The 24,964-nt window shown below is 54.4% G+C and overlaps 1 protein-coding gene across 1 annotated transcript in view; it reads right to left on the bottom strand.

Moving 5' to 3' along the window:
- Positions 1-24,227, bottom strand: part of Cspg4 (chondroitin sulfate proteoglycan 4) — a 35,149-nt gene extending 10,922 nt beyond the window's left edge. Inside the window, exons 1-3 of the mRNA XM_032910333.1 lie at positions 24,130-24,227; positions 5,567-5,730; positions 390-3,938 (exon numbers count right to left, since the gene is read on the bottom strand). Of these exons, the coding sequence (XP_032766224.1) occupies positions 390-3,938; positions 5,567-5,730; positions 24,130-24,217 (3,801 nt within the window). The 5' untranslated portion in view covers positions 24,218-24,227. The remainder of the gene's footprint in view (positions 1-389; positions 3,939-5,566; positions 5,731-24,129) is intronic.
- Between the last annotated feature and the right edge of the window lie 737 nt (positions 24,228-24,964).

The raw sequence follows: 24,964 nt of genomic DNA, 5'->3' as shown, positions 1-24,964 counted from the left end.
CACAGTCCTGGTGTGGGGTGTAGGGAGAGAGATGAGGACCCGTGGATCTGAGGGGCAGTACCCCTCAAAGTTCACTGCTCATGGTAACCTGCTAGGGAGCATAACAGAATATATATTCTTGGGCTCTGTTTCAGAGATTCTGTGGATCTGGCTGGAGCCCAGATTTTACACGGTTAGCCATAGTAAGGACACATGTGTATACGACTCCTGGAGGTACACATGACACCTACAGGTATATGCATAACAGACTTCCTAGAAGCGTGGGGAACTACAACACCTACAGGAGAATAGTGAAGCTACCTGATAACTCCTAACACCTGCATCACCTCAGGAGCATCCCCTTCACGGAAGCACTTTTCAGCTTGGCGAGGCCGTGTGCACCACCTTACCTCTAGCTGGTCCCTTCTGATCTCAGCCGCCTCCCCCTGGAAGACATAGATCCTTTTGTGCTGCACCAGTTGTAGTGGAGCCAGGGGGCCCTCTAGGGCAATGGTCACTTGTAGGATGGTGCTAGTGTGTACTGGCCCTGCTGCCACGGAAAGGGCCAGGGTGTCTTGCGGGCTGAGGCTGCCATTGTGGCTGTAGAGAATGGCCCCATCCAGCAAGTCCCGTTGGGAGAAGGAGGTGACTGACTGGCCATCCCGGAGCAGCTGTCCCCAGTGAGGGCCAGCTGTTACATGGTAGTGGACCTCATTCCCACTTCGTATGTCCAGGTTGGTGTCCAGGTGGAGCACGGCTGTGTCGATGGTGCCCTGGCCTCCTTGAGGAACCACAAGACTGGAACTATTGGCTACGTGGAGATAGGGCTCTGAGGCCTGCACCTCCAGCATGGCAGTAGCCTGGTGTTGCCCATCAGACACTTGTAGCTGGAGCCAGCCATGGTCGGCCCCTGAGTGCACAAACAGGACTTGCTTCTTCCTGAGATCCTCTTGGGTAAAACGGTAGATGGGCCTCGTGGGCTCCTCCATAGCCACGATGCTGCCAAAGAGGAGGTCCTTGCGGGTCAGCACCAGTTGCGCGTCATTGAAGCCGGAATCAGCATCACTGAAGGCCACATCATCTGTAGTCAGCAGCCGCTGTCCACCCCGGGCCACGTGGAAGACACGGCTGATGGTCTGCACAGGGGCGTGATCGTTCACAGGCTGGATGGCCACTCGGAAGACACCACGCACCTCCTCCCAGGCCATGTCACCGCTGCCCTCGCCCTGGCGTGTGGCCACAAATGGGATATCATCCTCTATGGTCTCAGAGTCATCGTGCTGGTAGACCAGTCGGCCGTGTAGTAGGTCCTCATTAGTAAAGGATGTTACTGGGGTGGCTTTACCTTTTGGGTCCCTCCAAGCCAACCTGCCATGGTGGGGCTGCTCCATAACCTCATAGAGATAGCTGGCACTGTTGAGACTCTTGACAAAGAGGTGGTCAGCGGACAGCACTCCCTCCCCTCCCTCGGGTACCATGAGCAGGACATTAGTGAGGACAGGAGCGTTTGGGTCACCGCCAATGTGGATAGGGAAGGTGTAGAGCGGGGAGAAATGTGGTGGAGATGTGACCCGGAAACGGAAGGAGTCCTCAGCTGCCTCAGAGGTCCGCGTCGTGGCCCTGTAGGTCACACGACCGGCCTGCAGGTCACTCTGGCTGAAGCTCTGGCCATCTGACAGCCTTGTACCCTGGAGCAGGAGGTTGCCTCTCCTGGGGGCCTGAACCAACTCATAGTGGAAGATATGAGGGTATGGTCCTCCTTCTCCCTCCTCCTCCAGGGAAGCCTCTAGGTGGGCTGAGGTGAGGGTTTCCTGATGAGGGTTCTGCGTATGCAGAGGCTCAAGTCGCAGCATCCATACTGTGGCTCTCTGGATGGTCACTGGGAAAGACAGATTGCTCAGTGTCTCCTGGCCCACCTGCACCTCCAAGGTCAGGTCCTCCACTGTGTCTTGGGTGTGGTGTTGTGGGTCAGTACTCAGGTACCTCACTCGGCCTTGCTCCACATCGCGCTGGTGGAAGGCCAGTGTATCCCACCACTCGGTGCCCTCTACCCCTCCGGCCCCCTGCTTCTGCAGCTCCCCAAACTGCAAGGTGCCAGTGACTCGGAACAGCACGCTCACATCCTGTCCTACTGCATTCGTTTCTACCGACAGGTTGGCAGGCAAGATGGCTGCAGCAGAGCCCTGGGCCAGGCGCAGCCCTGTGTTGTGGAGGATCTGTATGGCTGGCCGGACGGCCACGACCTTCAGTGTAGCTGGCCCACTGGCCTGCATCCCATCACTGACCCGGAATGTCAGGTCCTGTGCAGGCCCACCACGGTGGACATAGACTATGTTGCCTGCCTCCAGGTCCCGACAGGAAAACTCAGTCACTGGCTCTCCGGGCTGGTCTCGGTGTTCCACAGGGACACTAGCGGAGACACCAAGAAGCTGGATGGTGAGACCCTCACAAGCAGAGTCTGGGTCATAGGCCTGGAAAATCTCGGGTCCCAGAGGCTTCTGTGTGTGCTCCAGGATCACCATGAGGCTGCCGTGTGGGAAGACGATGCGAGGTGGGTCGTTGACGGGGTTTACCTGGATGGGGAGAATGTAAATTTGGCCCCTCCGCAGGCAGGAGGGCACAGGTGCCCGAGAAGTCACTGATACCTCCAGCATCAGCTGGTCAGAGGTGTCTTCAGAGCCATCGTGAACAAAGCGAGCCTTTCGGTTCACCACGTCCAGCAGTGTAAACATTTTTCGGGTTTGGGCTCCCGGGATGTCTAGCTCCAGCTCGCCGTGGCGTGCACCCTGGCTCACGCTGAACAGCACCTGGGACTTGCGCAGCTCCGCCTCTGTCAGGTCCAGCGTGGGCTGCACGTGCCGCCACTCAAGCCAGGCTGTGCCACCCTCGGCCACGACCAGGGGACTAATGGTGAGCAGCTGCGTGAAGTTCGCGAAGACGGCAGGCAGCCCCGGCTCAGGAACACATGGCTCTGGCAGATCCATGGCTGGCCAGGCTTCCGGCGCCAGGGTGGAGAAAGCTTCAAACGGGCCATAGACCTCTTCCTCATACTCATCCTCCTCAGGCCTGCAGCCTGCTGCCATGTCACGGGTCAGCCAGGCGTCCCGGAGGCCCAGCCTCCTGCCATTAACACTGAAATCTTCTATGCAGCCTACGAGGGAGATGTTGGCAGCCCCCGGTGTCAGGCCCAGACGGTGTTCTTGGAGGTGGCGAGAGGCCTCTGTGTCCAGCCCCCCAAGGAGGAGACTGCCACGAGGCTCCAGGTAGCTGAGGACCCCACGGTTGAAAGTACGTGTAGGGTATTGATCTACAGAGATTTCCAGCCGGTGAACATCTATGTGTACGCTGACCTCATGGGGCTGCCCGTCAGCCACGGGCACGCTGTTACGAAGCAGCATGGTACCTTGGCCCTTTTCAACCACAGCCCGCAAGTGGCCCTCAAATATGTCCACGTAGATAAAGTTGCCACGCTGGTCCCCGGCCTGGAAGGCCAGGGGTGCTTGCTGACTCCGAGTGGTGAGCGTAAACTCCAGGGTGCCTTCCTCCCGCGTGCTCCAGGCAGGGAAGGCAGCCAGTGAGTGGGGTCCAGAGAAGCCCAGGCCAACTTCATCACCAGCAGAGAATTCTTCAGCACAACCCTCATGAACATCGGGGGTCAGTGGGCGGAGAAGGTTTCGGCCATTGAGAATGGCTGAGTGGAGGCAGCCCCTCAGGGGTCGACTGATTCCCTTCAGGTAAGGCAGGTCAAGGCTTCCAGAGGAGCCCACAAAGAGCCCATAGGGGACCTTGAGGTGGGATGCTTTTGGGATGGGGGCAGAGGTGTTCAACACTCCATCAACAGACAGCACAGCCCAGCTGTTGGAGACGGTGAGCACTACGGTGTGGGTTGTGGAGTCACTCAGCACCGTGTCTGCTGGTGTCTGCAGACTCAGCTCATTTTGTCCCAGGGCAAGTCTGACCTGGAGAGAGACAGGGAGATCAGGGGTGGGAGCGGCTGACGTTTCTGTCTATACCACACTGAGCCCCCTTCATAATGGGACTAGGACAGGGCTTTCCATGACGTCATCCCTACCTCCCTAGTGTTTCAACTGGGTAGAGTCAGAGACTGTCCCTGATCCTACAGATTTACACGAAGCAAAACTTTCTCCTGAAGCAGCACTTCGCTTTGTCTCATCCTTCCTCTCTTTCCTTGAGTGAGCAGTGCCAAAAGACCTACTGTGGGTTCTAGAAAAGCTACCTCTGGAGGAGTAATGGGCACTCTGGAATGAACCCCGATGAACCCCCTTAGTAGGCAAAAGTAGCTTGGCTCACGGTTAAGGCTAAGAACCCAAAGAGATGGTCTGTGTTTTCTTTTTAATATTTTATCTGTTTAGTTGTGTGGATGCATGTGTGAGAGTGTGTACAGGTATTTGTGCATGTGGTGTGCATGTGTGCCTGCCCCTGTGTGTTGTGTGCATGTGTATGTGCCTCTGTGTGTGTGTGCATGTGTGCCTGTGCCTGTGTGTGTTGTGTGCATGTGTATGTGCCTCTCTGCGTGCATGCGTGTGTGTGTGTGCGCGCGCGCGTGCGCGTGTGCGTGCAGGCACATGTGAAGGTCAGAGGACAACTCCGAGGAATCAGTCCTCTCCTGTTACTTTGTGGTTCTGGGCACTGAGCTTAGGTCATCAGGCCTGCACTAAGGTGCATCTGCCCACCAAGCTGTCTCGACATCCCAGATGCTTTGTTTTTGAGGATCTACTAGAGGAGGTATCCTCCGTGAGACACAGACACCAGGACTGGAGCGGGTGATGGCAGAGCCCAAGATCTCAGGAATCCAAGCATAGAGCATCTGTGGACCATACTGTTATCTGCTGCCCCTGGACCAGGCTTACAGTGACACCTTGTGGCAGTGAGAAGCCATAACAGCTGCAGGATGATAGGGCCAGGGTCCCTCAGCCGCAATGGGGCTTGAAATCAGATGGGTCCAAGCCTAAGACCCTGGGCTCCTAAACACTTTATGACGAGGGGGAAGACTCAAGAGACAGCCAAATGACCCCTTGCTAATAAAATTTGTCTTAAAGCAGGCAATAAGATGGAAAGAGGGTGGCGGTAGGTGGAAACGACACTGTTACTATCTCAGATTGTATCACCACACTACAGGGGAGCCTACGGGGAAGGGGGAGTCCCGGTGGAGGAACTTGGGCCAGGTGAGTAGCACAGGGATACTCCCTGAGAGCAGGGATACTCTTCTTACATAGATGTCAAGGAGATGGGACTGGTCAGGCACAGGGAAGAGAAAGAAAGGCAGGCAAAAGAGAAGAGCAGGGGTGATAGTGATGTAAGTCAGATACTATGAGGAGATGGGCAAGGAAACTTGGTGCGCTTGATCCTGATGGGCAGCTAGGGGCTGCGACGAGACATGAGACTGAGACAGCTAGTAGGCAGAGCCCTTGCACCAGGAACTCACTCTGAGATGTTGGGGGCCACCCGCAGTAGACAGACCAAGACCCAAGGGCAGAGGTAACTCATCTGAGGTTGCCCAGCCAAAAGCGAGGCCTTCCAGCCTACAGAAGGGATGCCTAGCCCTGCTCCCAGGTGTGCCACTCACCTGTAGGTATCCAGACTGGAGCTGCAGCAGGAGATGATCTGTTTGGCCTGCTGCCAAGAGGAGCAGGGCTTCGGGCTGCGATGTGGAGAACTGGAGCAGTAAGTCTACTCTGGTCAGGGCTGAGGGCACAGGCACCTCCAGGTGGTTCTCCCCGAAGAAGGAGGCTGGTGAGAGAGGGGGCTATGGTCAAGGTCAGGCTCCTGCTAGGAGGAGGCTAGGTACCATAGAGATGGACAGGTGGGCTGCAGGGGAGCGGAGGGCTTCTATGCCCACATGTTCCATGGCTCTGTGTGGCACCCACTGCCTAGGGTCCTCGTTAAGACCCCAGCTATTCAAGTTTCCTTGGGTTCCTGAAACCACAGGTTCTTACCACTTCTGGGACCCAGGGAGTGTCCATCCCGGGTCTGCTCTCTCCCTATCTCGTCTTGATCGTCGGGCTTGGTGGGCACGGCTGATCCCTGATCACGGTCTTCTCGTGCTCCACCCTTGCCACGACCGCGCTTTCATCTCTGTGTTTGGCTGTGGTACCTGGTGGTGGTATGTAGGCAGGCCATGTCTTCTCTATTTTCCTAGTGTCTATGGGGATGGGGTGGGGTGGGGCCGGTTATTGCTCAGAGCCTGCCAAGGAGCAAAGGTTCCCAGGCCGATGGGAAGCACGTGCGGCATCAGACAGAAAATGGGCCAAACTGTCCTCCACCACTCTGTGATTGCTTCCTGCTTCAAGCACTACCACCAGTCTCTGGTGAATACTCACATCCGGCCTCTCTGCTTCCAAACATGCCTGAGGAGCCAAGGAAGGCAACAGTGGAGATCCCCTTAGCTACCCCAAGCCAGGGGTGACTCTGAGTACAAGGCGGGGGATGCACCATAGATCTGCCTCTGGACCAGGACAGACAGGCAGCAGGACAGACGAGGTCTACCCAGGGTTGGTGAGCAGCGTGCAGGCCCCTTTGGAGCACACTGAGAACCTCCTCCTTTGAAGTAGCTTCAGCCCTCCTTCAGGCAGATCCCTAAAATTAGCTTTCTCCCATCTCCCCAATTTCTGGCCCATTCTTGCAGTGGTTAGAACCTTGACTGCCTGCAGATATCCAATGTTGGGGAAAGACAGGAGAGAAAAGGGAACTCATCCCAGTCAGGCGTCTTTGAAACTGCAGAGGCCAGTTAAGCTTTGATAGAGGTGGTCTGGCACCAGCCACACCAGTGCTGGACCCTGGCCAGCCGGAGCCAGCTGACATCGCCTGAGATCAGCAACAGCCACTGCAGGGGGCTGCACCTTTTCTGCCCCCAGGAGAGATGGCTGAGAAAGATAATGCTGTGCTCAGGGCTGAGCTGAAATCCTCCCTGGTGGCTCCAGAGTTAAAAGGGTAGCCACCTGCCCAGGGCTCTTCAGGCCCAGCTCATGTTGTGTCAGGGAACCTCAGACGTGGAGGCCGGTCAGCAATAGGTGCTTGTGAGGGTGCAGTGTCTGCTTGAGCAAAATGCAGCAGGCCAAACCATGGGCAGCCACAGAACAGAGGGTGGGGCACACAGCCCCCACAGGATGGAGCCACCACCCTGGTGGGCTGGAGTGGCTTGGAGCAGCTGGCAAGAACTGAGCAATAAACCTTCAGGGATTTTGTGGGCCAGGTGATACTGCCCACTCTGAGAATATTTATATCCAGCAAAGAGGTAAACATTTCAAACCGGGGCTGGGCTGCTCCGCCACCCACAAGGAAGAGGGCACACTCCTCCTAGTGGGGGTGATTCCACCCACACTCCCTTGCACAGAAGGTATGTTAACCTCCTAGGTCTTAGACGAAGGCAGGGCTCTGGGTCAGGCGCTGAGGTGCATGGCTGGCCCTAACCACTGAACCACCTGCCTTTGCTCCCTTCCCACAGGAGAGAGCAGCAGCCTGTTTGACTAAGTGGGAGGGTGGCAGGAAGCAGAGGTACTTTCCAGAGAGCTGGGGTCTGAATGAGCCCTTTGAGGGACTGGGCCCTGCTGTTTCCTGTGTGGAGAGCCACTCACACTAGCTGCCTTGTGTTGCTGGAGTGTGCAGGCCGGGCAGCCCCCTTGTCAGAACAGAGGCCTCTGAAGCCAAGCTGGCTGGGGTTTTGGAAACTCTGACAGTACCCCCACCTCACCTTCATCCTTGTGATCCTCTCACCCTCTGACAGGCTGCATCCAGAATTGCTGTCATTAGGTAGGGGGCAGTTGGAGAGGGCCTTCAAATATAAAGAGGGTGCAGGATGAAGAAATAACAAGCTAGAAGTCAACCCCAGAGGGCTTCTTGGAGGAGGCGAGGGTGGCATAAAGCATCACAGAGGAAGGGGAATAAGTGATCTCAGGGAGAAGGATCCGTGGAGGGTCGACTAGCAGGGATGTATGGATCCTTTCGAATGGGACAGTGGAGGCCTCTGCTCCCATGCCCCCTACTGGTTCTAGACAACTTACAGGCAGAGGGTGAGTGGTGCAGGCTGAGGAAGGGGGGTGGTGGTGGTAGTGTGTATAGGCCAAGCCCTCTGTGTGGGAGGGGCAAATGCCCCAGGCTCTGGGAGATGAACTGGAGCTACAGAGAGGCTGCTTGCTGCCTGTGTGGGCTTTTTTTTTTTTTTTTTTCCTTTTTTTTTTGGTGGAGGAAGGTCACAGGTGAGTGTCCAGGGCTACGCAGATGTGTGTGCATGAGTATGTGGGTGGCTGCTGGGGGGGTGCCTTTGGGGTTTGTGTAAAGCTACGTGTTTGTGTATACGCACAAGGACCCAGGGCCGTTAGGACAGAGGCGCGATTGTGCCCAGCCAGTCCTGCCTCCCTTGCCCGCCTGCCATTACTTGGATAGGCCTGGCTCCTCAAAGAGGCCATGTGTTCCTGGAGAGCTCCTGCCCCTCCCGTCCCAGAGTTCTGCTGAAGGTGGGGAAGTCCTCGTGGCTTCCCACCCTTCCCCTCACAAACAGGGAGCTGCTGTCTGGGCCCCAGGGTGGGGTGGCTCCATGCTTTTCCTGAGATCCAGGGTTAGGATACAGAAAGAACCAGTGTCCTGATGTGCGGGTCTCTTTCACAGATGGTCAGGCAAAGCTTTGGTCAATCTAGCTAGCTGTCCTTTTGCAGGCCCCCAATTGTGCCCGCACCCCCTGGGTCTCTGGGGTGGTGACACTCGTGGGGAGTGTGTCAGTAAGGATCTGGTCTCTGCATTAGGCTTCAGGGATCCCACGTAGTTTTGTTGAGGTAGGGTCTTACATGTAGTCAGGGCTGGATGTGTAGTCTGCATCTTCTTGGTAGGAGTCTATGTGCATTAGCCTCTTTCTGCTGGGCTGGGAGCAAGGGTCCCAGTTTCGAGGCTTTCTCTAGTCCTGGGGGCCTGCTGCAGACCCTACTCCTCCAAACTCTGTGCAGGCCAACTGTCTGTCTTTCTATCTGTCTTATTTCTTAACACCACCGCTCTGACTCCCAGCCTTGCCCACTGCCCCACATCTGGCCTCTGATCCCCCCTTGTCCCTCCTCCCCCAGCTTTCTCGTTGGCTTTCCCTGCACCCATCTAACTGGGAGTACAACTCCCTCCCCTAGGATGTACCAGAGAGTCAGGCCTCTGGCTACCCCTGTCCTGGGTGCCCTACCCCTGGAGAGCCAGTTCCACAATATCAACGTTCTCTGTAGCCCAGGCCATATAGGGGCTTCAGGGGAGAAGCTATCTGACTTGGTTTCCGAAAGGTAAGCTTCAGGTCTCAGCTCAGCCACTGTCTAAACCCTACCCCAGCCCCACCCACAGCACCCTGTTCCCTGGCATTGAACCCTGTAAGCTCTGTGCTACCCCTCATAGCCTAGGGCAGTTGGGCGGGCTCCCACAGCTGGCTTGCGTCATGGGCAGAGGCAGCATTCCTGGTTGTCTGCCGTAGCCTGACTTTATAAGGGAGAAAATGGGAGCCCAGGGCTATTGGGCAGGATGGGTAGTAGGAATGTCTGCTGCCCAGTTGAGAGCAGGGTGGGGGTGGGAGCCCTGGGTGTGTGAACACTGGGGTGACGCCTAGTGTTGCTGCTGCAAGAGGTAGACAGGAGAGAGGAGACCAATCTTCACCCATCATCTGTCCATCATTCCACACGCTCAGGCACGCACAAGCGTATATGCTTATGTCCCTAATGCAGCAACTGGGATGGAAAAGAAGCACCAGCCTGAGAGAAAGATACTGAAAAGGAGACACAGTGACCTCTCACAAGGACTGAACTCAAGTGACACAGACTAGAGTTAGGAAAGGAGGCAAGGAAGCCCAGGGAGACAGAGGAGGCAGGATCTACTGCTGTGGGCTGGAATGGGGGTGTCCAGAGAGTTGGGAGGAAGAGGATCCTGCCTTGGGGAGGCTGGATTTCTCTACTGTAGCCTGTGGGGTCTGGCATCTGAGGTGATATATCCTGGTTCCAGGTCTGAGAGGCAGGGTGAGGCCAGGGTTTTCAAGGGAGTCTGAGGGGCTGTGGGATAGATTCTTGGGAGGGCTGAGGCAAGGTTGAAGGGCTCTCTGTCCTCACTCATGGGTGTGGGGGTCCACCTGAATACAGCCTTTGTAAGAGCAATGGGCCAAGTGCCCTGCCTGAGCCACTGTATTCTCTCTGAGGTCACTCAGTCCTCAAGCCAGCTCGCCTTCCCTTGTACCTCCAAGGACTCCCTCTTTTTTCTCCATAGCTCTGCCTTCAAGCCAGGGAAACCTGAAGGAGGTTTCCCTAGGGATGGGCAGAGGCTGGTGGCCTGGGCACTGATTTTCTCTGCTCTGGGCTGGGGGAGCAAAGTGACAAGCTGACCAAAGCAGCTTGTGGAGTCCCTACAGATCTGAGTAGTTAGTGTGCATATGTATGTGTGTGAGTGTGTGTGTGTGTGTGTGTGTGACATGCAAGCTCATGTGTGTGTTTTTGTGTGTATGTGCATACATGTGTGTATGTGTGTATGTATGTGCATGCATGTACATTTGTTTATGCAAGTGTGTTTTTATGCATGCACGTGCATGTGCATGTGTGTTTCCATTTGTGTGTATGCATGAGTTATGTGTTGTGCATGTGTGTGACACACAAGCTCATGTGTGTGTTTTTGTATGTGCATACATGTGTGTATGTGTGTATGTGTGCACATGCATGTATATGTGTGTATGCATGTGTGTTTGTGTGTGCCCATGTGTATATGTATGCATGAGTTCGTATGTGTGTGCATGTGTGCGTGCACCTGTGTGTGTGTGTGTGTGTGTGTGTGTGTGTGTGTGTGTGTGTGTTGGGGGTGTCAGCATATCTGGATAGTGAGTGTAGGTTAGTGAGGATGTTGGATATATGTACGGAGACTGATGGAACTGTGTGTTTGGGATCCTGGTTGGCCAGGACTGAAGGATAATCTACCAGATCTGTCCCCTCCTAAAACCACTTGGCAAAAGAAAATGTCTGGTGGGCCGAGTTGGGGGGCTACCTCCTCCCAAATCTGCTCCCCACACATCTTCCATGAGCACACGGATGAAAGACCAAGCCATCATCCTGAGGCAGGCCCTTATCTTTCCTCACCCCTGCTACTCTCAAGGTATTCGGGGAAGGTGAAATGGAGCAGATTCAGGTGAGACCACAGGGACAGCAGCCTTCATAGGCACGACACTGGGTTACGGCCACATCTCTCACTGCAGGCTGTCTTCAGCTGTCCTCACTGGGTCCCAGCCTTTCCCGCTTGGAGAACAACAGTAGACCAGTTCACTGTTGTGTGGGATTGGAATTTAGAGCTGTCCTCCCTCTCAGGAGACAAGATCTCATCCCAGGGCAGGCAAACGACCACCATGAACAAGCATCAAAAGACTTCTACTGGGCTCATGAGTCTCCTTCCCCTCATCCCAAGAACTCTGAGGCCACAAGAATCACACTCAGACTTTGACTATCTCCTCGACTCTTCGGTTCCCTGAAAGCCCAAAGAGACCAGAACAGAACAGTTTCTCAATTATTGCCTGAGCTCTGGCTCTGGCACCGGCCTCAGCTACTAGCCCAGTAGACAACTACCATCAGTCAGCCATGTTGAGGGGCATATACGAGGTTAATTTCCAAAGTATCAAGGCCCGTATGGAGGATGATCACTCCTGCAGAAGAGGAACGGTCTCGGAGATCTGTGAGCTGTGTAGGGGGCAGGACTAGTGTCCTGGGCTTCCAGCCACATATGCCAACCCCAGGGCCATGCTGGGCATAAGAGGAAGTAGGAGGGAAAATGAGAGGTTTTGATGGAACCAATTGCCCAGAGTCCACCCAGGCTGGAGGCTGGGACAGGGAGGAAGCAGGCCTCAATGAAGTCTTTGTGGAGCTCCACTGCTCCCCTGCCTCAGGCAAAGAGGGTGGGACTAGTGTGGTGGGGAACAATTCCAAGAGGCTTTTCTCTGCCTTATAATTTTCCTCCTTGTTCAGATGGGTGGATTTCCAGGGAGGGCCTTTTCCACTTTCCCTATCCTGGGCTGGCCAGGCCTTAGTGGGTGTGAGATTCCCATTTCAGTGGGTCCAGCCTGGGATAAGGTTACTGGTGTGCAGGAGAAAAAGAAGGAACCCTTCCCAGTCCTGGCAGGGTCTCTATGAGACAATTCCCATCTTACAAGAGAAGACACTGAGGCCTGGAGAGGTTTACAGGGACAGAGACCAGGCTGACACAGAAGCCCCTGTGGGTGTGGCTCCAGAGCTGGGTGCTGTGGGTGCTGGCAAGGAGGTGTACGTATACAGAAGTGGTGGCTGGAGCACATGAGTCGGAAGTGGAGCATCTGCACTGGCTGGGGTGGGAGGAGGGTGTGAGGGCTGGCTGGCAGCTTGCCTGGGGAAGACACACTTTTTCCCTTCTTGTCCCCCTGAGGCTCCCTCTGTCAGGATCGGGTGGAAGTGGGAGGAGTGGAGGGCCGGAGGGAACGCATCTGCTTTGGCTGACAGGGTGAGGCGGCCTCCTCTCCTAGAGCAGCTGCGGGTGGGCTCAGGGAGCTGCTGGGAGAGGGAGGGGCTGGTAAGAGGTGGCCCAGTCTTCTCAGAAGCCAGTGATTAAGTGCCAATCCTGCCCACTGGGGACTTGGAGGTTGGGAAGTGTGGGAAATAGAGGGTCTAGAGACTAAGCAAGGGTGAGAGCTACTCTGAATATCTGTTGGGCCTAGCTCTCTCGAAGTCGGGGCTCACAGGTCAGTGTCCCCTTAGAGCCACAGACCAGTCACAACTGGGGTTCTTTTACAGGGCTATTGGGAAGGTGTCTAGAGTTTCCTTGCCTGGAAAGCTGGGTTTGGAGATAGCCGGGGTGGGGAACAGTGACTGTGGGCCTGGACAGTGCTGAACTTAAAGGTTGGTGGCATTGTGTGTGCACAACAGGCTGTGTTCCTTGCAACATCATGTCTAACATTTAGGGAGGAGGGGGAGACCTGGACATAGATTAAGGATCATCTGTCTCCTAAAACACACACAGACAGACAGATAGGCAGACAGACAGACAGACAGACAGATACACACACACACACACACACACACACACACACACACACACACACACACCTCAACTCCGAGACTTGATCTCCTACATTCTCTCTGGCCTCAGTCTTTCCATCTGTGAAAGGGGATGAGGGGAACAATCCATGCCTGGATTCAGGTCAGTCCAGACATGAGTGGCTGATAGAAAGCTGTGGCCACTAGAGTGGATCCTGAGGGCCAGCTTTGGTCCTCTAGCTGGAAGCCTCTGTTTGTGTGTGTGTGTGTGTGTGTGTGTGTGTGTGTGTGTGTGTGTGTGTGTGTATGCGTGCACACGAGTGCACATGCGAGCACTAGATCAAACCAGACCCTTGCTCATTCTAAGCATGTGTTTTACCACTGACCTCCACATATCAGAAGTTTGTTAGCATAGGACCCAGGCTTGTGTCCCTGCCTAAGGCACTTCCATATCCACATCCATAGATAGAGCAGAAATCAGAAGGAGGTGATGTTGGGCCCATGTGAGAATTTTTCTGTGTGTGTCGGTGTTTGCCTGCATGTATGTCTGGGCACTACATGCATGCAGTCCCTGTGGAGACCAGAAGAGGGTGTCAGATCCCCTGGAACTGGAGTTATAGCCAGTTGTGATCTACATGTGGGTTCTGGAAATCAAACTTAGGTCCTCCTGAAGAGCAGCCAGTGCTCTAATGTCTGAGCCATCTCTCCAGTCCTGAGAGTTTTCTATCAAGAAGATCTTTCTCACACAGGCAGAGTAGCAAAATATCACACTGGCGGGCATGCCCAGTCATTGGAGTCTGTGGCTACAAGGTTGGGTCCAGAAACCACAGGGTCTCTGCTAATAGCGTGAGGGCTAGTCAGGCCTTCCACGTAGTCCCGCCTCCTTTTAGTATTGGTTCCCACTGAACTTTCCCGCCAGGGGTAGCTCCCAGAAGCTAAATCCTACTTCTGCTACAATGTACCTATTTTTTCTTCTCCAGCCTCAGGCATGGGCCGCCTCTTTTGCTGGACCCTCACAGGCCCTTGGACATCTGGTCCAGAAACTGCCATGTCCGACCCCACTCATAGCAAACAAGGTCATATTGCCCCAACCTGCTCACTGGCCCAATAAAGGTCCCACTAGCCAGCCATTGTAGACAGAAACTGAGTTCTGGGCTCACTCTTTCCTTCCTAGCCACAGTTAAGGGATATCCACTTTCCATCTACCCTGCCTCTAAATTCTCCCTCAAATTAATCTCCCTTCCCACTGTGCTTGTAGGCAAGGCAGATCACCACCATCCCGTGCCTGTCTTAGTTAACTTCCTGCCTTTCTCTGCAAGTAGTAGCAACAGTTAAACCGATTTGCTCAGCATCCTCTCTGGTCTGAAGATTTGGGTGGCTCTCCATCCCATGATCAGGCTCCAAAACCAGAGTGTGATGCGGAAGGCCATGGGTGGCCTTGCTTCTATCCACGGCATTCACCCACATTGCTGTGAACATTCTAGGTATCGGCCTTGCTGGACCTCAGGCTCTTCCGCCCAAGTCTAGACGATACCTACGTCCTGTTTTGGATCCAGCTCTTTTGTCCTTTCTGAGCTGGCCTCATGAGTCCCTCACCCTGTCTCATAGCCAAGGCTATGAGGCTACCTCATCTTGTTTGGGGTGCAGATACTCAACAGTGGCTTGGGGAGCTGTGCCACCTCTCTTTGTTGACACCGTGAGTCTTGGCATGAGGATGACCTTGTGTGGTGAAGGGAGACGAGGAGGGGTATATAAAGGGCGGCCCCTAGCTGGTCCAGGTAGCACGTTGGCGACTGCCTTGTGTATTTTCCACTGCGCTTCACCCCCAGCCCCCTTTCTAGCCCTGCTAACCATCTAAGGTGCCTGGACACAGTGACTGAGGAGGGTGGGAGACTGCTCCGGCCAGGGGTTGCTTTTCTGGTCATGGTCACCCAGTCTGATGCTTGTTTTTAAAGAAAATAGACTGTGAGCCCCTATTTATAGCTGGAGGCATGACCACAGACAGAGGATGGGGTTTGAAGTTGTGCAGGCTTCTGCTCCAGCAGGACTCAAGGAGGGGCCATTCCCAGGCCCCCTCCCCACCCCCAGGCTCTAAGGAAGTGCCTGTGGGATCCTGACATTCCCTGGGACAGGATGTAGTCTATGCTTTGGGGTAGTGGACAGGGCCAGGGTGAGGGGGATGGAAAATTTCTCTTGGGATTATTGGTCCCCCAGGGTCCAGACTCCCATGTTGGGATGGGTGGATGTGGGTCTATTTTGTCTACTGAGAAGACAGATGAGGGCCTTGGGGTGCCAGCTGCGGAGAGAGCACTTCAGACTGTCCCCCGAGCTGGGTACAGGATGACATGGAGAAAGAACAGGACCAGAGCTGGGAGAGGCAAAGACGAAGAGGCAGCGATGTGAAGGGAGGGGATGGAGAAGTGAAGACAGACAGACAGCCAGGGACGGGGCTGGACCAGATGGAGAGACAGGGATGGGACAGAATAGGGTCTGGGAGAGAGATGGGGAGACTGCAGCCCCGTGGATCTGTAAGCAGAGTCAGGCAGGAGCGACAGGGGAAGGCAGAAGGCAGTGTTCCTGCCAACAAGGCATCTTCGGGGCACTCAGGGCACAGTGTGGGTCCTGAGCTGGAACCAAACAGACAATAAAGAAATCTCTGGCCTTCCCATGCGTCCCATGGAGACCCCTCTCTCTCTGGTACTCTGGGGGGGGGTGCAGTAAAGTGCTATAGGCGAGGCAGGGCCTTTGGGGTCAGCTCCATCTTTAGCTTACTAGGGAGTGAGCTTCCTAGTCCTGATAGGTTACAAACTAAATCCACCTGCTGCTACTCACTATGCAGATGCTGCCACTGTTGTGCTTTTAGGGGCAACGGGCTGACTGCAGACTGGGCATGTGTCATAGAACCATAGCCACAACCGGTGACTCAGACAGTTAAAAAAGGAGCAGTCCCAAGCTCTGACTCAACTGGCTCTGGAAGGGTTGGGTGGGTCTGGCTGGGACCAAATGGGGTGGTCTGGGTTTATTTTTGGCAGGGTGGGGCCACGCTAGGGGGTGGAAGATGGGAACTGGGGGCAGAGGGAACTCTCATTCTGGGAGAGCCCCAGGGGTCTGGGGCCAACTTTGAAAAGTGTTTTCCCAATGCCCGGGAACGCTGGCTAACCAGTGCCCTTAAGCCCGAGGAAGGTCTACCTCAGCTTACTGCATGACTAGGACAAGCGGCTAGCTAGATGCTGAGTCCCTGCCCCATTCTTAAGAGCTTGGACTCAGAGTTTTGGAGGTGACTTGGGAGATTAAACTTCCCCTGCAGAGGCACAGAGGGGGACAGAAGTCTGTTGAAGGTCACACAGCAGGGTCAGATATCTCAGTCTGTCACATAGTAAGCGTGAACACAAGTTGCCTACCCATTGATTGTTACTAAATGCAGGAAGAAGACTCCATCTTGGTCCCTACTTCCAGAAGGGCTCAGCTGGGCTACAGATGGGAGGCCTGAAGCACAGAAGCCCCAGATGCCTGGAGACAGAAACAGCCAGAGGCAGGCTCCTGGATTCTCTTAGAACATCCGGGGAGCTGTCTTTTCCCAGAGTGCACTGGGGTGAAGGCAAAGGTGTCCGCACAGAGAGGCTTAGGCTCTGGGTAGTCCTTTATCCCAAGGATTCTTCTAGAGTTACAAGGCCAGGCTTCTCACCCTGCAGCCATCTCCGGAAATTCACCTCTCACGTGTCCTCCCTGAACTCACATGGACATTGTCACCACCAGCATCCCAGAGACAGCTTTTCAACTTCGCTCAGCCTGAATTTCTGCCCCTTGCTATGCTGCCAGTATTGCTGATTACAGTGGTGTTAGTGGTCCTATGCTACTCTAAACCACTTTATGTCAATGTCACTGGGCCCTGGTCAGAATTGGAGAGGAGACCAAGAATTAGAAGGTCCTGTGGAGTTGGCAGAGGGAAAGAAAAAGACAGGTTTCTGGGTTCCCTTACTCATAAACTCTACTGGGATCCATTTTTTCCTTCCCAGTCACTTGCTTTGGGGATGGAGTTTGACTACCTTTTGGTTACTCACGTGGCATCCTCTGACTGGGTTTCAGCTGCACGTCAGCTCATGGGCCTTGTACAGGGCTGTCTGCTATTGAGAATTAGGTTCTGGGTACCCAGGAGGGATCTTCTGCTCTGTCCGTGAGGTCCCAACAAGGTGAGACCTCAGCCCTCACATAGCACAGATGCAGAACCCTGCCTCCACTTTGTAAAGGGTCCTGAGCTGAGGGTGTGGTAAGCGGCTGACAGCCCTTCCAGAGTCCTTGCCTTGGAACCTTTTCTGAACAGGGTCACCCCAACTACTGAGCCACCCACCCCAGAAAGACAGCAGGAACAGAATAACAGCAACCTCGGGCACAGATGCCTAGAAGAGCTTTTCTTCCAGGCCGAGATCTGGCTTCGCTGTCTTCAACACATATGAGAGGCAGGGGCTATTCGTTCCTGTCTTGTAAAGGGCTAACTGGAGGCTCGCAGTGGGCCAAGCCCAGGTCCTTGCACAAGGGCTGGGATCTAATCCCAGATGAATGCTCTAACACCAGGCTTGTAACCGCGGTGCCTAGCTAGCCTTCTGCCTCCCCATAGAAGGTCTCTAAGGAACTGAGGGCTGAGAGCAGGAAAGGTGGGGGTTGAGTCAAAATGAGAATTAGAAAGATGCTCAGCCATAGCCCAGAGACTCCCCAAAATGGTGATTTGTTCTCCCTCTGCCAGGAAGTGGGGGGGCGCAAGCCTGCCTTGCCCCAGCTGCAGCAGTTTCTTGGCCCCAGTGCCTGTGCACTAGAGAAGGGGGCAGGGAGGAGCTGATGTCGTGGGAATCAGCATCCTGGGCCCATTGATATTTATAGCTGCCCCTCCTGAAATGTGGGCGGGGAAGGGTTTGCTCTTAGGTGGGAACGGAAGTTGGGCTCCTCTCCCCGGTCTCCTCTGCTCCCCAGAGAGCAGATTGGCCGAGACTTAGCCAGAGGCCCTTTCCTGGCCACGGTATGTGTCTTGAATCGGGGGCTTCCCCTAGGGCTGCTGGCTTGTAGGGTGGACATAGTCTTGGTCAGAGCCCACTGAACAATGCGCTGCATGTATATGCGTACATGCGGGCACACACATATTCATGCATGCACACCTACTGAGTGTCTAACCATACTCAGGAGACAGAGGGAAGGTGAAAGTAGGGTGTTTTATACAGAGCCCCAAGAGAGAGGCTGACTACATCGGACGTTAACTAATGGCCAGACATTAGGACATGACTCATGTTGACCACGGAGGGAGAGAAGGGCACGGCATAGTAACGGTGTGGTGGTGAGTGTGGCCACGAGACAGTGAGGCTTCTGCCCACTTGGATGTTCAGGAATATTCTATTTGATTGTAGGAGGGGCAGAGTGGGAGTCTGGGCAGGAGAAACCTCAGAGTCTGGGTGTGTGAAGGCTGTGTTCTGGGTGTGTGAGGGGCTGCTCTCTGCCTTCAGGCTCCCTGCTGAATGGTCTGGAGAAGGAGATGTTACAGGAGACCCTGCAGTCAGCCTTGAGTGGGAGTCTTTGAAAGCTAGGAAGCAATCTTAACCAATCAATCTCCTTCTCTTTCTCTGCCACAAAATCCTCTATTAAAACAGTATATTTTTATTGTTTTGTTTGACACAGGATCTCACGATTGAGCCAAGAATGTCTAAGGGCCTTAGACCCACTATTTAGCCAAGAATGACCCTCTTGCTTCTACCTCCTGTGATAACAGGTGCATGCTCTCACATCCAGTTTATGCAATGGGACTGGGGCCTGAACTCAGCTTTCATGCATGCTTGACAAGCATTCTAATAACTAAGCTACATCCTCACCTGACAGTGTTTATAATAATCACAATTACCACAATTACCACCACCACCACCACCACCACCACCACCACCACCATCACCACCACCACCACCACCACCACCACCACCACCATCATCATTATTTTGAGACAGGGTCTTGCTATGTAGCCTAGGCTGGCCTTGAACTTTCAACCTTGCTTCTTCCTCTTGAGTGCAGCTTTATAGGAATGTACCATCACTCTTGGCAAAAAGCAAATCAAACTCAACCTATAAACATTTGTGCAGGAAGCTGCTACGCAAGTACTAGGTGAGACAGGCATCCCATATTCTCAGGATCATATACCTCTGGGTGGGCTGGTGTGTGATCCCTGGGAGCAAATTGCCACAGGGGGCAAACCCTGTGCTCGGCTATGTGGTGGAAAACATGAGAAAGGGGGTGAGACACCAGGGGCTGCTGGTCCTATGGGTGAGGTCACCGCCTATGCCAGGAACAAGGACAAAGGGCAGGGAGGCCTAGTCCCCGATCCTCTAAAGAAGCACTAGGTGACTCCAGGCTTGCAATGTGTTGAGCCTTGCTGTGCAGGGCTTGAGGCTGGTCTAGAGTCAGGGTTTCTGTTGTGAGGTCTGTGGAGGGAGAGGGGGAGGGACAGACTGAAACACTTGAGTAAGCATGAACCATGGCTGCAGCCTGGTTAATGCACACCAGAGTTGGCAGCGATAGCTTCTCCACAGGCTTCGAGTCGGCGGGCGTGGGTAGGCACTGAGTGAGAAGAGCTGGTCAACAAGACAGGCACTGCTCCTGGCCAGGCCCGCCCACACTACCTCCAGAACAAGGATGATCTACACCTTGACAACAGCCGCAGGCTACAACTGGTATCAGAGAGAAATGTGTGGCTTCCTTTTCTTTTCTTTTCTTTCTTTCTTTTTTTCTCTAGCTGGAAGTAGGTGGAGATTTTTTTTTTTTTTTTTGGTTCTTTTTTTCGGAGCTGGGGCTGGGGACCGAACCCAGGGCCTTGCGCTTCCTAGGCAAGCGCTCTACCACTGAGCTAAATCCCCAACCCCGAGATTTTTTTTTAATGGGAGATTTGCTTCTGCTATGAGGTCGGAGGGCTTGGAGAAATGGAGACAGCTGCTGGAGGGACAGCGACAGAGACCTGGACTTCTCTAGAGATCTCGCTCTCTTCTGGGGTGTGTGAGGTCACTGGTGTGTGCCCTTACTCTGCTAGCCTGGTCTGGGGTGGCCACTCTATTGGGAGTGGGGGGCTGGGAGGTGGGTGCGGTCCTTATTATTCTCTGAACCCAGTTTCCTCCTCTGTAAAATGGGGCTGTTTCCTGCCTTGTATCCCGGCACCCACCATGGAGGCAAATTCTCAGACTGAGTCATGAACTTGACCCTCTTCCCACTAAGAGGTTTGGATTCTCCTGGAGGCCAGAGAGCTAGGGAACCCTGCCCTAGAAAGGATCTGAACACTTAACTCTTGATGCTAATCCAGTTAATTCCAAGATTCCTTGCAGATTCAGCAGTGAAAGCAATACTTTGCACTTAGACCCACTCCATCTGCACTCAGAACAAGAAAGAGTTTTATCTCTTGAAAGCTTTGCGGAATTGACATAGGCTGGAACAGAGAGCACGCTGGAGGGGCGCTGGGCCTGGCCGGCAGTTGTAAGGGAGCGGGTAAAACAGCAGAACCAAGCAGAGCCAAAGAGGAAGCAGGCTTACTCCAGTCCACATGTCCCTCGTTCATCTGCTCGTGGTCCTGACCAGGAAGTACAGCTCTGGTCAGCACCCCCATGGACCCCAAGGCACCACCCAAACCCAAGTCTGCCAGGTAGAGGGCTGGAGATGAGGCAGCAGCCACTCCAGCCCTTACTGCCTCTGTCAGGGTCTGTGAGAACAGCTGTATACCACCATGGCCTGAGCCCCATCTGTGTGTACCAGCGAACAAGCAAGCATGAAAGTCAGGGATATCCAAGTTCCCCCCTCCCCTACCCCATCCTGGGCAGCACGCCCAGTTCTCAGACAGCCTATACACTTCCTGCGTTTGCGCCACACATGCCCAATCCCTTCCCTGTGGCCCTCTCCCCTCCTAGTTCCAGCAAACAGCAGCCTAGCCCACCTGGCATGGCTCACCCTCCCCCACAGTCCCTGCTCAGACAGGCACTGCTAAAAGGCCCTTCTTGTGCTGCCTGGGCATGTGGACTTTGGGAGGGGGAGCTCAGTTATCTTTGGTTCTGGGGAAGTTTTTCTAGAGTCTGGGTGGGCTTGGCCAAGGCCCTGGCCTCTGCCCTGCCTCAGAGTTCCGGGGCAGCACGCACAGTGCATGCACAAGGTTCATCTGTCTCCACACCACTGATGCCCCTGTGAATCACTCTCAGAGCCAACAGAATTTACTCCGATTCTCTTTCTTGTATCTCTGGCCCTGGAGCCTGGCGGTCTTCAATACCCCATTGCTTTTGATCCCCATCCGGATAACCCTGAGAGCTCCTCTGGGAGGCATGTATGTAGGAGCCACCTCAGTCTCTCATATCCCACCTTTTAGTCTGTGAGGTCAGGCCAGAAAAGAGGCATGGCCGTCACTGTCCCCAGTGCTACACTCTGACACACCCCAGGATCTAGCTGGGGTTATAGTCAAACCTTCTTGTACTGGAATGCCATCTTCTTTCCCCTCAGCTTGCCCCTCAGGCAACACTCTCCCACGTCTGCTCCTCCATGGAGGGTCTTCCACAGAGCTCAGAAGGAGTGGACTCCCTTTCTTCCCTGGGAATTTTCCTGGGCTGTTGGGTTTTTGCAGAAGCCTAGACTTTGGCTTCCCCTCTGGGGGCTCATTTCTCCTGTCTGTACAGTTGAGATGTTGGTCCAGATGGTGCCAAGAAAACTTGCCTCCCAGACCCCATGACCTGGATACTCTGGAATGCGGAGAGGTGTAGGGGAGCCACCCAAGTGTGCCTCAGCTGGGACAAGAGAACCTCCAGGAGAGGTGGGGGTGATGCTTTCTCAGGAGGGGTCTGGGCGGTTTGACGCCATGGGTCATAAAAGCCAGACAACCTGAGACAGCTGGAGACCCTACCATCAGAAATCAGCCTGGGGAAGAAATACAGGCCCATGGACTCCTGATGCCAGGCTGTGAGTCCAGCCCCCACTTAGATCCCCTAGACTGGGTTGGGGGTGACAGAATTGTTATGCAGAAGCTCTGTTTGGCACAGAGGATAACATCAGCCATTCAAGTCCTTCCTGAAGCCCAAGGTGGGTTTAATGTTACAAAACAGGCACTCACACTATTGAGGCACCTTCTTCACACTATTGGTACCCAGGCTGTGGGCTTCATTTCGCCATTTAAGGTTTCTGTGTCCCAGCCCAATGGCTCTTCCTGTCCTGTGCTCAAAATATGCCTTCCAGTCAGGCTGCTGGCCTTTCTATTTCAACACCCTGTTACACCCACCTCCTGCTCTAGTCAGGCTGAGGACCGCAGACAGGAGTGCAGACTCCCTTGACTCAAGGACAGCCCTCTGTCCCACCCATCTTGTTTCTGATTTCCTGCACATTTTCACCTGGATCTTTCCATACACAATCAGAAACTGCTCTTGGAATTTCACCTTACTTTTCTATCTCCTGAATTAACACAAGTTCTCTTCTCTCCCCACCTTCTCCCCTCCTTCCTCCTCCCCATCTCTTCTCTTTTCTTTCCTGCTCTTTTCTTTTAGCTTGTTTTGGAGGCAGGGTCTCTCTCTAGTTGAGGCTGGTCTGATACTCATTCTGCAGCCCAGGCTGGCCTTGAACCCACAGTGCACTCAATCCCCTTCCTGCTACCTCCTCAATACTGACAGTACAGGTATGCATTGCGGACACCCTGTCAGCCATCTTTGTGTAGCTCTAACATCACATCTCTGGTTGCCAGTGCTAAGATGGTGTCAAAGGATTATTCTCGGTTGAAGCCCAAGCAGGCAGGGGCTGCTGGGAACGATCTCTTGGCTGTGAAAGCCCAGCTACCTCTGTCTCCCTTCTCACATCTCTCAGGTCTGTTCATCTCTGGGGCTGTGAGATTTTAGGAAAGGCAGTCTGTGCAGCAGGGAGGAGGAGCCCAGATCCACCCGGAGTCACCTTGGTGTGCAGGGGTCCTTCCCTGACTCACTTCCCTTCTGGGTGCCTCGTGATGCCCTTCTTTAGAGCTGGTCTCCTCCATCTGGTGGGGAGAAGGGTGTGGTCTGGGCCCCTGGAAGGGAGACTCAAGTTCCTTCTCTGCTCTTAGTTGCTCTTGGAAATGGTCCTGAAAGATGTAGGCTGCCTGCCTGATTCATACATTGGTAGTAATGACTGATGGGGCCCCGAGGCCACAGATCTTTTTTTTTTTTTTTTTTTTTTTCGGGGCTGGGGATCGAACCCAGGACCTTGCGCTTCCTAGGCAAGCGCTCTACCACTTAGCCAAATCCCCAACCCCAGGCCACAGATCTTATGGTATAACCAGACCTCATCTCCAGTAAAGGCAGAGTGCTGTACTGCTAGGATCTCTGGGGTGGTGACAGAGGCGATGTCCACTGGCACCTCTCAGAAGGCACTCCTCACTCAGTCTCTGCTGGTCAGACACCAGAACTAAGGGCAGGGGGTGTGGCCTGGGTTGTCCCAGGCTATCAGAGAGATATCTGAGGGGTAGCAGCTTTGCCTCTGGAACCGGAGAGTGGGTGGTCTTGTCTGTCACCAGTCAGGTCCTCTCAGTGAGAAGACAAGGGTGAGGGGGAAAGGTATAAGGATGGATGGAGGTAGGGGCAGAAGCTAGCTAGCCAGCCCTGGGGACAAAAAGAGGATGCAGAGCTCTGAGAGGGCACAGAAGCCAGAGAGAGTTAGAGAAGGCCATGGCAGAGGTGTGCTGGGCACACACAGGGTGGGGCGTTATGCCTCCTCTCAGATTCTTACTTCACAGCACCCCCATTTTGGGCCAGGGGTATCTGTGGCCAGGATGCACACTTAATGCTGCCTCTGGGTATCCTTGGATACCCACTGTGGTCACTCAAACCTACCTGGCAAAGAAAATGGACAGCACAGAGGAGGCCTAAGTGTCCGGGACAATCTGAGTGGGCAGAGCCACACCCTTGGCAATCTAACTCCAGGGAGCCCTTTTCAGAGTCTGACTTTCTAGGGTCAGGAAAGCCAGACAACCTTGGATACCCGGAGTTCTCATAAACAGAGATCAGAGCCTTCCTTCCAGACCATCAGCCTGGGGAAGAAGTACCGGCCCCTGAACTCTTGATTAGGGACCATGAGTGCAGTCCCCATATAGTTCCTTTAGGCTGGGTCAGGGTCTCAGCCCTTCACTCACCAGGAGCTGTAGATCTGACCAACGAGGCCAAGGTAAGAACCAAGGCCAGGGCTGGAGCTGACAGCGGGTGTCCCGGGCTGAGAAGCATCGTGGCGGGGTTGGGCGTCTGGACTTGTAAGGCGAGGGAACAGAGCGTGCCGAGTCTGGACAGCAGCGAGTCGCAAGTCACAAGTCAAGTCGCAAGTCGAGGGAGCAGGGCTCCTCGCGCGGGCTGGGGCGCAAGGGCTGTCCGGTACTTAACTCCAGGGGCGGGGCAGGCGCGGACCCGCGCTTGGATTTCGGGCGGGGGCTCCCTCTGCCTGCTCCCACCTCCAACCTTCTTAAAGGGGCCGTGCTGGGCTCTTGCTACTGGTTGGGGTTGAAGGACCTTCATGTCAGGCAGCCCCATGTCCCATTTTAAAGATTTGGGGCAATGTCTCTAAGCCTTTGGACCCCCCAGAGCACTGTGGACAGGATCGCTTGAGAATGGGACATAAAAGTGCGAGCTGCCAGTCCTCTTTTGCCCTTGCGGGAATGTAGGGGTTTAGGTGCCTTCAAGGTCACAGGTCCCTGAGGACTATAGTGGAGCAGACCACTAGGCAGGGCTCTGGGTTTGCTCTTCTCTTTCCACAGACTGTACATCCTCTGCCTGTAAAGACAATAGGTTTGGATCTTGTGGTGCAGAAGCTCAGCCCTGTGGTAACATATGCTTCAAAACAACCCTGCAAAGTGGGGGGCACTAAGCAGCTCCCCTTCATTTTGTGGAGGAGGAGCCCAGCTCAGAATCCAAGGTCAAAGGTACGTGCCTGGCCATTTCCTGCCAGGGTCCCGGCCTCCTGACCCAAAAATCTTGGTG

The sequence above is a fragment of the Rattus rattus genome, chromosome 8, assembly GCF_011064425.1.
Source record: "Rattus rattus isolate New Zealand chromosome 8, Rrattus_CSIRO_v1, whole genome shotgun sequence".
Taxonomy (NCBI): Eukaryota; Metazoa; Chordata; class Mammalia; order Rodentia; family Muridae; genus Rattus; species Rattus rattus.
Note: the sequence above shows the minus strand (reverse complement) of the source record. Positions and strands in the feature narration are given on the sequence as shown.